Source organism: Coturnix japonica, chromosome 14 (assembly GCF_001577835.2).
Source record: "Coturnix japonica isolate 7356 chromosome 14, Coturnix japonica 2.1, whole genome shotgun sequence".
Classification (NCBI taxonomy): domain Eukaryota; kingdom Metazoa; phylum Chordata; class Aves; order Galliformes; family Phasianidae; genus Coturnix; species Coturnix japonica.
In genome coordinates this window covers 4,136,270-4,149,404 of record NC_029529.1, presented here as the reverse complement: position 1 = coordinate 4,149,404, position 13,135 = coordinate 4,136,270, and the positions used below count along the sequence as shown (strand labels likewise).

Below are 13,135 nucleotides of genomic sequence, written 5' to 3'. Positions count from 1 at the left end.
GTTTGGTGGTGGGGGGCATTTGGGGTTCACAGCCTCCAGCCCCCTAGAGATGCCTTCAAAACTCACCCCCAAGGTGACTCCTGCTCCAGTAGCTGCTCCCCTCCTGCTTGCTGTGCTCTGCAGGCTGCCAGGAGCTCCTTTAGGCTCTCCCTGGGCTTCTCTCCAGCCCCTCACCAGCTGCCATAGACTTGTCCTCCCCCACCCCACAGCTGGCCCCAAGGAGCCCAGGGCAGCTGGCACACAGGGCTTCTGCTGGCCCCCAGGTAGCAGAACCGCTGCCTTAAATAAATAGAAGTATAAAGGCAAAACCAAAAAGCTTTTATTGATTAGGAAATGCTAATCCCGGTGGTGCTGGCAAGGAAGGGAGGGGGAACCCTGCAGCAGTGCCTGGCTGGCAGCTGGGCTGTAGGTGCCCTGCAGCCCATGGCTCTTGGTTTTGGGAAGGGGGAGGGCTGGTGTTTTTTGTGGCTCCGCTGCCTGGCTGAGCTGGCACCCACCTACTCCAAAGCCTTTCTCCCAGTGATGTGCCAGGGTTCCCAGCCCAACAGTGTGGCTTAGAGAAGGGATCGTTGCCAAGTATGACATACGATCTGCTTTCAGTTTGATGTACATGATAGAAGTTGAAGCTCAGCAGTCACCCCAGGGCATCACAATCCCCCCCAGCCCAGAGCAGAATTGGGGACAAGAATAGTGGGAAAAAAGAGGAACAAAAAAGCTTCCTAATTCCTTCTTGGGGATTCTACACAGCAGTTGAAATACAGGGAAGGGGTTGGGGTCATGGTTTCAGGCTGTCCTCAGCAGAAAGCTGCAGCACCATCACTAAGAGCCCAGCCCAGAGCCACCTTCCCTCCTCCTCTTCCTCTATTGCTCTCTTCCCCATTCCCTTTGGCAAGGTCTCAAACAAGAGAAGATCCCTCCCACCACCACTGCCCAGGGGGAGTCCCCAGGAACATTGGGACCAACAACATTGGGGGCCATCAGCCCAAGAATCAGCTGTGGACAGTGCCCAGGGACCACCTTGGTGGGCAGTGAGGGCCACTGGCTACAGGAGCAGTGCATGGCCCCATCCCGGCCCCATTGCCCAGCCCTGGGGCTCAGAACCCCCCCAGGAAGGAGCCGTTGGAGGTTTCAGTGTAGAAACAGCTACTGTGGGACGTACTGGTGAGGCTGTAGGCAAAATAAGCCACGGCTGAGCCCAGCGTCAAGCCCGTCATGTAGGACACGGTCATGGTGTTCCCTGCAGAGATGGACAGAGGGTCTCACCCTACATGGCCACCCCACATGGCAGCCCCTGGATGGTGCAGCCCTACCTGCCAGCTCCCGCTGCTCGGGGCTCACTTTGCCAGCAGCCAGGATCATGGGGACGCTGCCGAAGTAGCCGTTGGTGATGCCCATGAGGAGGGAGAAAATGCAGGGCCAGGCGGGGTGGCCAAAGGTGGGCTGGCCATTGGGGTAGACACACATGATGAAGAGAGGGATGAAGATGACGCGGAGGCAGGAGTAGACAAGGAGGTGTGTTCCTCTCCAGTCATAAGGCAGGGCAGCCAGGATCTGTATGAGGGGCAGAGACATGAGGAAGGGGAGAGGAGGGCAATGCAACACCCCAAATGGGGCAGCGGGGAGGAGGTGGGATGGGGGAAGGCTCATAGTTGGGAACCCAACGTTGGCCATGTTGGTGGACAACCTCACGCTGGTTGGACACCCACAGAGTGTGGATGAGTCACAGTAACTCATCCCCTCCTCCTACTAAGGACATGCAAAGGCAATAGGGATGGACAGGGTGAGCCCCCACCGCAGTGGCAGCGATGCCTCCTACCTTGCCAACAAAGTCGGAGAGGTTGAAGATGGCCATGATGAGGATGGGGAGCCATTCCCCCAGCGTGCAGTTGTGGATCTCCGACTCCAGCCCAGGGAAGAGGCACAGGGTGATGAAGTAGGTCATGGCGATGGACAGCATGTAGGCCCAGATGAGCCGCGACACGACATAGCGGTGGAGCAGCATGGCTGGTGGAGATGGGCAGTGAGGCTTAAACCCTCCCACTGCACAGCCCACACTTCTCAGCTGTGGCTGAACGATGGTGAATGCAGGAAGGACTTCCAAAGAAATGTCCCCATACTTCTCAGTGTGTATTTTCTCCCCATGTTTTTGCACACAAAGCCCCACTGATTGCCCCTCCTGCTCCAAAAAACGCTGTTGAAACACCCCATACTGGCCAGCTAGCGTGGTTCACCCCGAGCCCACCACCCACCTCTGAAACTGGGCCAGCTCCTCTTGATTTTGGGCCTGGGGACATCGAAGCGCATGTAGGTACCGCTGCCATCCAGCTCAGCTTCAGGACCCGGGCTGCCACGGGGAGATCCCAGCTGTCCTTGCAGCCGGTCCTCCTGCATGGGGACAGGGGGGGACACAAGTGCTGAGTCCCAGAGAGGGAGGGATACTGGGATCAGTGGGAAGCCCCCCCGGCTTACAAATCTGATGTCCTCGGCAGTGACATCGTGATGGACGCGGTAGCCCGTCCCGTGGTCGCTGGCCCTGCAGGGCTCAGGGTGGCCCTTACGGGGGCAGGAGGTGTAATAACGGACAAAGCGAGTGCGCTTCACCAGGAGGTGAAGGATGAAGCAGGTCAGCTCCATGCCGATGGAGATGAAGAAGAAGATGACCGTGTTCTCCTTCTCGTCCGACAGCAGCAGCTTGGTGAAGATGCGGCTGAGCGAGATGATGACCCCTGCGGTGCCTGGAGGCACAGAAGCGCTGTTGGTGCCGGGTCCCACTGGGCTCTATGGCTTAGGGACCCCCCAGCATTGGGTACAGTGTTCCATGCATAGAGGACCAACCATGGAGGTGCTCAAGAGCCGTGGAGCACTGAGGGATGTGCTCAGTGGGCACAGGATGTGTTGGGGTTAGAGGTCTCTTCTGACCTTAAATAGTTCCACGCACGATTAGACCCCACTGAACATCCTGCTTTGCTCAGGATCAGCCTGAGATGTCTCCAAGCTGCTGACAAGCCCAGAGCTACCAGAACACAGCAGCTCCTCTACTGTGAGCAGGGAGGTGGGACCAGATGGACACAGACATCCCTTCCACCCTCAGCCATGCAGGGGCTCTGTGGCTGTGTGCTGGGGGCAGTGGGTTGCTGCACACACGGGACGGCGATACTCACTCTCTCCTGTCATCACCCCCTGCGTGTAGCGCTTGGGCAGCAGCCCCGTGTAGCCATAGAAGCTGGATTGCTGCACTTCAGGAGAGAGGCACAGAGGGGAGAAGGAGGGAGATTATGGCAGCAGCTGAACCTCTGGGATCAGGGAGGGGGAAAGGGACGTGAGGGGTGGCCGGGAGGTTGTCCCAGGTGACCACAGCATACCTGTGCAGCCAAAGGCCACCACCCCAACGGCCACCAGGTTGATGGCGTAGGCTTGCCGTCGGGTGAAGAGCTCCAGCCAGACGTCGCAGATGCTGACAAAGAGCAGGGGGCCCAGGGCAAAGAGGTAGCCTGGAGGGGAGGGGAGATGGATGTGGGTAGGGGGCAATGGGGAGCCAGCACTGCCCAGGGCCATGGAGATCCCAGCTCACCCACAGAGATGCGGGTGTGCAGGCTCAGCAGCTCCACCAGCGCGTTGTTGAGGATGACAGCCACCAAGGCCACCAGGATGTAGGTGAGGCTCATGTCAAAGACTATGGAGGTCCCTGCAGAGAGGAAGGCAATGGGGCTCTGCCCAGGTTTGGGGAGCAGGAAGGGCTGCAGCTGCCGGAGCCCTACCTGGGTATTTGTGGTGCAGGTAGTCCACATCAGTGATGAAGCTGTTGTATGGCAGGAGAAATCCAACGCCAGCCAGCAGCATGGCAAAGTAGATCCCGTGGTATCGGTCCTGTGGCTCGGGGTCTTCAGAAACTGAGCCAAGAAGGAAAGAAAAAGAAAGGACGTGGCAGCAGCACTGCCACAATCACTGGACTGCACCCAATGAAGCTGTGGGGCAATGAACTCAGCTTCCATATCAGTGGGGCATCAGGGGGTCAAAGAGTCCTGCAAGCAGCCCTGCAGCTCTCGGGAACAAACATCCTCAGCCTGGAGATTGTCCCTCCAGAAATGAAAGTGTTTCAGCAGGAGGCAGAAGAACAGCAGAGCTGAGGGCTCTGAGTGCTGATGGGTTTTTATAGCAGCCCCAAAGCTGCCTGTGTGGGGAGAGACCTGCTGAGTACCCACCACAGAGAACAGTGCTACAGGATGCTGCGGTAGCTGCGATAGCAAGCCCCAAAGAGACATTAGTTGATGTCACTGCATTTCAGACCATTTGTGGCTACGAAACCATCCCAAGATCTCCTAAATGGGTGGGAAAAGCACGGGGGGAGGCAGCTCCCTCCCATCACACCCCGTCCCTCACCGGGCTCCATGAAGGTGAGCACGCCCTTGGCCTGGCTGCCCCGCTGCAGCTCGTCCTCCTCCAGCTGGTAGCTGTCGAAGCTGAAGCTCATCACCACGTTGCCTTCAGGTGTCCCCATCGGGCTCAGCTCCTTGAAGCGCTCCGTTCCCACTGATCCCATCACGGACAGTCTGGGGAGGGAGATCACAGATGAGCGACAACCCTCGTGGGTTTTAGTCCAGACCCCAGGGCTGGAGACCTCACCAAATACCTCCCAAACGCAGCTCCCAGCCCACCAGCACCACCCGAAATGCCCTCCATCGCCCGGCCCTGCTCTGCATTACCGGTGCCAGTCGCTAGATGCCAGCCTGCCCCGTGCCCGCTGCCCACCGACCGACCGCCCTGCGGAGAGAAACCTCGGAGGAGGCAGCAGGACGAGGGAGGAAAAATCAATTAAAGTGATTTGTCTGATCTCGCCCGCGAGATGCAGCGTTTGCACGGACATGGAGGTTTTGCAGCCTTTCCCGGCTGCCAGGATGGGGCGGGCTGCAAACAGAGCCTGCAAGTGAGAGCTTAAATAGCTGAAATGCTAAAACGCATCAGGCAGAGCAGCGATGCCATGGCCCTGAGGCCATGCAGGAGCCACAGCGCTGGGGGAGCACATCAGGGTCCCCAGCATAGCCAGGCTGGAGGCAGAACTCACCCTGGAGCCCCAATGGGGCACATTTCAAGTGGGAGCATCGCTTCATCTCATGGTTTATAGGGGAGCTGGATGACCCCATCCACTGGTGCTACCCCAGGAGATGATAAAACCCAACGGGGAGCAGCTCCCAGAGTGCTGGCAGAGCCCAGTGTGGGGCTTTTACCATCAAAGAGCCCCTGTCTGGGGATCACACCGGCTGGGAACACCCCATGGATGCGGTGCTGCCCCAAACTTCTCCGCGGTGCGGGATGTGCTGCACAGCCGCCCCCTGCATCCACACCCTGGGATCAATCCGTCTGATTTCCCCTTCTGGGTTTACAGGGAGCAGAGCCAGGGCCTGTCGCCTCTCTGGGTGGGTGCAGAGTGAGGGACAAAGCAGAGGATGCTCCCATAGGGGATGAGAGACAATTATAAACCATTATTTCTAATTGGGAAAAGGGCCCTTGCCAAAAGGAGCTGCTTCCGTGGAGGATGAAATTATTACCGTGATTATTTTGCGCTGGCAAGAAAAGGGTCCCCATCTTGGGAATTCATCAACCCCCACCGGGGCGAGGATGGAAACGAGGAGCGGGGGGTCTGGGGATGGGGGTGGTCTCTCCCCCAACCCCTCCCGCTCCATTCCCTCCCCCCCCGCCCAGCCCCGTTTCCCCCAGCCCCAGACAAAGCCGGTCCCGTTCTCGCCCAACAGGTCCACACGGCTCTTACCTCCCTCCTCCGCGCCAGCTCTGCGGCACCGGCCCTTCCAGCTGCCTCAACCCCCGGCGGATCCCCCCGGCCCCGCCATCGCTGAGCTCCGTTCTCGGGGTGGGGGCACCGGCAGAGGCGAACGCGGCGGCGGCTCCGAGCGGGGGCGGCTCCGTCCCCACCTCCCGCCCCTCCCCACCCCTCCGCCGCCCCTCCCCGGCAGCGATGTCCCCGAGGCACAGAAATGGCTTTTTCCCCCGAACGGAGCGTGTTCACGGCCCTGCATATAGACACAGCCCTATAGACACAGCCCTATAGACACAGCCATATAGACACAGCCCTATAGACACAGCCCTATAGACACAGCCCTATAGACACATTGCCATATTAGACACAGCCCTATATGTGACATTCAGCCATGCATTTTTAAATCAGTTACACAGCCCCTATAGTACATTTTCAGCCCTATAGACACAGCCATATAGACACAGCCCTGCCTATAGACACAGCCCTATAGACACAGCCCATAGGGGACCGCCTGTAGGCGCTGCCCGCCCAGAGGTGCGGAGCCGCAAGCAGATCATTCATCAACATGCAAAACGTACCTCGTTTCATTTAGGACACAAGCTTTTCTCCCATTGCAGGTTCTATTCTCCTCCAAACATGAGATGGGCTGAGGGGTCCAGCATTGGTTGTTCTAAAGATGGTTGGATGCAGGGATGGGATGGATGGATGATCACAGAATCAACAAGGCTGGAAAAGACTTCAGCATATTCACTACCATCCAATCCAACAGCCCATCCATCACCAGTTTTGCCCACTAAATCCTCCCTACAACATCTACATGTTCCTTGAACACCTCCAGCAAAAATTCTGCACGGTGAACAGCTGGATGGATGGGTGGGATAAATGGGTGAGTGTGCAGACAGGAGGGATGGACAGAAGTGCAGGTAGAAGGGATGGATGGAGGGATGTACAGTTATGGTGGATGGCTGGAGAGAACAACAAGTGGATCACAAAGTGGCTGAGGTTGGGAGGGGACATTAAAAATCACCCAGTTCCAACTCCCACGTTGTGGGTCGGTTGCCCCCCACATCCAACCTGGCTAAAAACGCCTCCAAAGATGGGCAGGATGGATGCAATGCAGCTCTGGTTTGCAGTGTGCAGAAAACAGAAGGGCTGTGGGGACAGTGAATGGGCAAGTCCCTTCTCCTCCCCATCACTGGGGATGGGAGTGAGGAACCAGCAGCATGGAGTGGTGGGGACACCTGCATGGTCCCAAGGAAGGTGCTGTAGACAGGGACACCACGAGTGTCCCACCCTCCTGAGCAGGGCAGGAGCCCTCAGCCCCAACTGGGTTGTAAAGATGAGGGAGGGGGGACCCCCACGGCCCCACCACCATGGCAGGGATGGAGCAGTGATGTCCCTATGAGACACCAAAGAATCCCAGCTTGGCGTCACCACAGAGTGAGAGCGGCACAAAAAGAGCAGGGCGAGATGCAGCATCTGTGCACGGCTTTTCCCTGCTGCCTCCGCACTCCCGGCAGCGTTACTCACCCAGCAGCAATTGCAGCCCTTCTGCCAAGCAGCTGAGCTGGAGGTCCTGTCAAAGCTGTGGGTCCTATAGAAGCCCCTGAGCTCACGTTGGCATCCTGATCACCCTAGAGAGCATTTGGGGCTCTGGGACGTGCTGTGAGTGCACACCAGGGCAGCACCAGACCCCCTGCCCTCCCATGGTGCCCCATCCTGCTATGGGGCTGAGTGCTGCCCCATCCTGCTATGGGGCTGAGTGCTGCCCCATCCTGCTATGGGGCTGAGTGCTGCAGATCCCGAGCTGGATGTTCCCACTGAGCTCTGCCACTCTTCAATTTTTCAGCTGGACCTGAATAATTCAGCTGTGCTGGAGCTGGTGTGAGGGCTGTGAGCTTGGATGCTCCCTGAGTTTCCGCTTGACCCACTTTACAGGCCCAAAGTCCCACCAGCTGCAGTGCTCTGCATGCACAGGGGCGATGCTGGACCGGTCCCAATGGCACTGGGAATATCCCAAGCTCAGCTCCAGCCCTGGGCCTCCCCTGGGCCATCAAACTGCAGAGCATCCTTCACCAAACGTCAGTGCTTTGGGCTGCAAAGCACAGAGGGTTGGAATAGGGAGAAAATGGAGGGCCTCACCTCACTGCTCAGAGCACTGATTAATTCCATGGGAAGCAATGAGGTGATGCCATCTCATTTGGCCGTGGAGATGCTGGATTGGGGCAGCCTCCAAAAATCCCCCATAGGGCTCTTTTCCTTCCAGCAGAGTTGGGTTTTATCAGCTGTCATCACTGCAGAGGTGAGAGAAAGGAGAGGCCTTTCAATACATCCCACAGACCCCACTGACAGAGCACACAGCCCAGTCCAGTGCTCCAGGCAGCGCAATGCTTCCATCTCTTCCACTCCATAGGACCAGGACAGTGCTTTCCCCATGCAATCCCCTCCTAAAAACCTTTATTTCACCAACTCTGCAGCCTCCGCATCCAGGGCTGCTCTAAAATACACACTGACCCCCCAGCATCACCTTTGCACAGAGACATCAGGGCTGAAGGGCAGCACTGCACTGTGCCATTATGGCACGTCCCTCTGCCCACACCGCTGCACTGTGAGCACTGCAGGAACCAGGGGGCCCCCACCTCCCCCCTTTTCCTCTTTCCTTGTTAGAACAAATTTGCATCCCTTGCTAATTAATCCAAGATGAGCTGCTAATTCAGCTCCTTGATTGCAACTCTGCATAATCGCCGCATGCACACGCAGCACAGGGGGGATGTGAAGGAGACAATCAGCACTGGGTGTGCAGGGGGGCCCCTCCAGCAGCTCCCACTCATCCCAGCTCCTTACAGAGCAGGTGGGAAGCAGAGATTCTCCTCTAAAGGGAGAAAATAGCGACAACCCCCCCAGGATCCACCTTTGAGTTGCTTTTTTCCCCCCATGCTGGGCTCCAAAGGACCTACACAGTGACCTGAGCACCTCTGGATATGGGGCAGCCACGGCACCAGAGTGCAGTGCAGAGCTCCTGAAGAGCTGCACGCTCTGCCCTCCCATCTCCACGATGCCCCACGTTGCTCCAGACTGAACCCTCTGCTGTAAGGATGATGGCAATCACACCCCGTGGCTGCTCAGCCACACACCGACTGCATCCAACACCAACCCAAAGGCCCCCAACCCAAGTGCTGTGGGGCAGCGTAAAAGATCTGAGCCCCAGTGGCACCATTTGGGGGAAAAACCGCTTTTCCTGCCACCACAGCCCATACAGAAAGCACAGCCTTGATGTTGTTGACACATTGTGCCCCACTCCACATCTCCCACCCCAACACAGACCCCCACCCATTCTGGCACTACACCCCCATCCCAGGGCTGGGCCATAGGCTCCCCATAGAGCATCAGAGCCACTTCCAGCCCCACAACCAGGGCACCCGCCCTCCACAAACCTCAGCATGGGCTCCATTGGCACACACTGCACGTTACAGCCTCACGGGGGGGGGATTTGCATTGGCTTTGGGGAGGGGGAGCGCTGCGAATAGAGGGGACAATGGGGAAGTCAATGCATTAAAGTGCTTAGGGGGGAAAAAAATCTGATAAAGGAATAAACCGGTTAAGGGAATACATAATTCGCAGCCCGGTTATTCAAATCCTGCCTTAGAGGAAATCCTCTTAGAGCGATCACCTGATTGTGTGCTAAAATCCTAATTGAATAAGAACAGAATTATGGATTTATGGCATCAGCTGCACAACCACGGCGCACACGAGGCTGTTTGCAGCCAAACCTGGGGGCGGGGGGGGCTGTATTTCTTCCCATCCATCACATCCCCTATAAACGCAGCCATTTATTCCTCTGTTTCTCCCCTCTTTTCCCACTCCGTGGCACTGCTCTGCCCGGCCCCAGCTCCATTTAAAAGCTGTTTAAAAAACCCGAAGGCACAAAACCAACCTCCCAGATCCTCAGTCCAGCCCCCTCCCCCGACTCAAATCTCTCCAACACGAGCTGGCATCGCTGACAGCGCTTCGGACGTAATTGAATATCCCAGAGTGCAGCAGCTCGCTCAGCTCCAACACAAACAAGCGGAGTGTGGGGCCGTGATCTGTGCAGCTGGGGGGGGCTGATGGGGATGGGGGGGCGAGTCCAGCTGAGACAACACAGTGAGAGCACAGCACGGCACAGCACGGCACGGCACGGCACAGCATAAAGCTTGGCTTCCTACTACACTGCACCGCCTGAAATCAGTTACTGAAAGAGAAATCGCCTTGTCCCAACCGCCTGAAATGCAAATGGAGACATGAAAGGCCGTTCCACACCTGAATGGTGAAGAAGGAAAGGGACGAGGCTCCCGTCTCCGCCTCCCTGCTCCGGGTTTTGAAGTTATTTTGGGTTAAAAGGGGAAGGAGCTGCTCGGTGCCGCCCGATGGGGGCACGGGGCGCTGAAGGGCTGCGGGGCATCGCTGGGGTTCGGAGCAGAGACCCCCGCGTCCCAGTGTCACAGCCCCCAGCTGTGCCGGACCTGCCGCATCCCTCGTTGTTCGCCAGCCCTTCTGCTTTAACCCGGGGCCGGGCCAAACACGGGGCGATGTCCCCCATCCTGTTCATGGTGCTGGGAAGGGGATCTGAGCACTAAGGGAGCAGCAGGGCTGGGATGGATGGGGAGCAAAGAGAGGTGGATGGGGGGGAGGACGGGATGCAGAAGTAGGGATGGATGCGATGGATGCGATGGATGCGATGGATGCGATGGACGCTCCCTGTGCAATGAGCCGGGCTGCTCCGGGCCGCGCAGCGCACCCCATCTAGCGGCTGCTGGGAGACAGAGCCCGGCTCCCCCCGACCCCCGGCACAGCCCCCATCGCATTCACGGTTCTCAGCGCTGCCCTCCGGGTGGGGGCACCCAAAGGTGGCAGCCTCCGCACCGTGCAGGGCTGTTGCTCTGCATCACTCATGAGACCACCAGTCTGAACACAACTGCAGCTGTTTGCTTCAATGATACGAGCCTATTATTAGCAGCATTCTGGCCTTAAGCCTCACCTTTATTGATGCTTTGCCATCTGCACGCAGGGCAGCAGCTGATCTCCTGTGGCACCAATGGGTCCAGGTGAGCACCCCCCAACCTGGATGTCACTCACTGAATGCAAACAGAGCCCTGTGCTCGGCACCTTGCTCCAGGCAGAGGAAGGGAAACGTCATCAGCAGCTGAACGAACAGTTTAGAATCACTCATCTGTGCTAACACAGCTGATTGTGCCTGCAGCAAGGGACCAAATAAACGGCACCAGCAGGAAAACATCGCTCTGCAGAGCTGGATCAGGAGAGGAAACGTCTGCAGCTTCACTGAGTTCATTGCACGACAGTCATGCAGGAGATTAAAGTCCTCCCATCACCGTGTGCTCCTCCACCAGCAGACACAGCTCCCTCTGCCCCCTGCCCTGCTTGGAAAAACCACAAACCCAAGTGTCTCAAGAAGAGCTTTAAGGAGGAGGATGGGCAAAAATGTGGTTGCAAGTGAAAGAGACCAGGAGCTGCTCAGCTGCTCCTTCCCCAGCCTCAGCTAAGCTGAGTTTGAGAGCTGCTTTGCTTTACTACTGCTGGCACTTGGGTTGTGGTCACAGCATCCAGCACCCACAGCATCACCCTCAGCTCATCCAGCGCCACGAAAGGAAGAAGACACGGAATCCTTATCACAACACATTTAATTCCTCACGCAGGTATAAAATTACAAAGAGCGACGGGGCAGCAGCGAGAGCCGCACACCTGGGGGCAGGGGGGTGGAATGTTAGGCAGGTTTTATCCACTTATTGACAGAGATATTGAACAGCGAGAGCTGCAGGACAAGGGGGTTTGGTGGGGGTTTATTGGGTGCAGAAGCAAAAGCAAACAGATCCAAGTACAGGGTTGAGCTGATGCCCCACAGGAACCCAGAAATGGGCAGGTTTGGGAACAGCGAGTTGTTCCCACTCCTCAGAAGTGAGTTGGACGCATGCAGAGGCAGCGGGGAAGGCAGCACACAACGCTGCAGCCACAGCAGCAGCACAACTGGCAACGAGCACAGCTGCAGCTATTTGCAAGCCAGGATGCAAACTTCTCACCCATTAATTTCAAGGCAGTATAAGATGGGGGTTGGTCAGTCTGAAGTGTGGTAAGAACAAAGGCATGTTACGGTTCAAAACAATTGGAATTAGCTCAGTTCCTTTGGTTGTGCAACTGGAATCTGAAAGGATTTGCTTACAGTCCGAGCTGTGCTTCCTTCACTGCCAGCCTCAATTTGTGCTGCAAGGATTCCAGAAAGACCAAGGGCTGCTCTGCACATGTGGAGATGCCCCTCGCTTTGCTCTCAGATGTTCACATGTCAAACCAAGGCGGCTGTCAGCCAGGACATCTGCAGCACAGGACAAGACTGCAGTGGTTAATCCCCAGCAATGCTTTGGACAAAGCCTCCTGTTGCTCTGCAAACAGCAGCAGAACAACTGCATGGCTAATGGTACATGGAGCAGCTTAGAGAGCTACAAGGAAGGAAATTCTACAGCCTTACTGCACGTTGCTTTGGTGTTAATGCCATTATTAGAGCCAAGAGAGCACAGCGTGGGACATAACAAAGCTCATCAAGTCTCTGCACTAACATACCCAGAGCTGGGGGCTCCTCAGTGCATCCCTCCCTCTTACTGTTACACACAATCAGACACACATTTGCTTTGTGGGGACACCCGTCCCTGCATTCAGAGCTCTGCACTGAGGCAGACACAGACAGTCCCCTCCCCTCCATAGAAACAGGTGCAAGGAACTCACCAAGCAACAGAGGCAAAGCGGTGCCAGAGGGAGCTGCTCACACAACTGGTCCTGCTGAACAGAGCAGCTGAAGAAACAGCTCTTGCTAATCTCATTGCACTTAGAACTTCCTGCTCCTCCGCCAGGCCCAGCCTTGTAGCTGCTAGATGTGTATCTGTCGCTCGTGCTTTGGAAACTCGGACATAAGATGAGTCCTGAGCAGATAAAAGCTGTCTGCCTCTGAACATGAAAGATAAGCACACAGATGTGGACATGCACACTTGCTGCCTATTAACACATCAAGTGAAATGGCTCTTTCCCGACAGTACTCACAGATCCCACTGCAATTTAAGACCTGAGTTTCAGGTTCCAAGTTTAAAAGCATTCCCCCCCCACCCCCCAACTTTCCCCAGCTTTGGTTGTTTGTTGTCCATTTCTGTCCCTAACACTCTATGAGGGTCAAGAGGTTCAGTCCATATCCAGAGAGTGATGCTCAGACACAAAATGAGCACTGTCCTTCCAAAGAAGGGCAGCCTAAAATGAGAGGTTGTGCAGCTGTTCCCACACCATAGGGCTGCCCCACACAGCCACCTCCAGGCTGCCCTGCAGTAT

At 56.7% G+C, this 13,135-nt stretch overlaps 1 protein-coding gene across 3 annotated transcripts; it reads right to left on the bottom strand.

Annotated features, from left to right (window-relative positions):
- Positions 1-297: 297 nt before the first annotated feature.
- Positions 298-5,920, bottom strand: SLC29A4 (solute carrier family 29 member 4). Of its 3 annotated transcripts, XM_032447669.1 has the most exons (11): positions 4,704-4,724; positions 4,381-4,550; positions 3,759-3,890; positions 3,572-3,685; positions 3,363-3,491; positions 3,162-3,236; positions 2,470-2,735; positions 2,250-2,385; positions 1,817-2,004; positions 1,311-1,551; positions 298-1,237 (listed from the first exon to the last, which is right to left on the bottom strand). In XM_032447669.1, the coding sequence occupies exons 2-11, from the start codon at positions 4,538-4,540 to the stop codon at positions 1,095-1,097; spliced, it is 1,584 nt and encodes a 527-aa protein (XP_032303560.1). In that variant the 5' UTR covers positions 4,541-4,550; positions 4,704-4,724; the 3' UTR covers positions 298-1,094. The 3 variants fall into 3 exon arrangements, with proteins under 3 accessions (XP_032303560.1, XP_032303561.1, XP_032303559.1); XM_032447670.1 differs by lacking the exon at positions 4,704-4,724 and adding an exon at positions 5,768-5,920 and having other exon boundaries at positions 298-1,551; XM_032447668.1 differs by having other exon boundaries at positions 298-1,551.
- Between the last annotated feature and the right edge of the window lie 7,215 nt (positions 5,921-13,135).

What these genes read in the sequence shown, in the direction of transcription:
- SLC29A4 (XM_032447670.1), bottom strand. Translation starts at nt 4,540, where the DNA reads ATGGGATCAGTGGGAACGGAGCGCTTCAAGGAGCTGAGCCCGATGGGG. An exon ending in GGTGGCCTTTGGCTGCACAG is followed by an intron (nt 3,237 to 3,362) that starts GTATGCTGTGGT and finishes TCTCTCCTGAAG; the next exon opens with TGCAGCAATCCAGCTTCTAT. An exon ending in GGGGGTGATGACAGGAGAGA is followed by an intron (nt 2,736 to 3,161) that starts GTGAGTATCGCC and finishes CTGTGCCTCCAG; the next exon opens with GCACCGCAGGGGTCATCATC.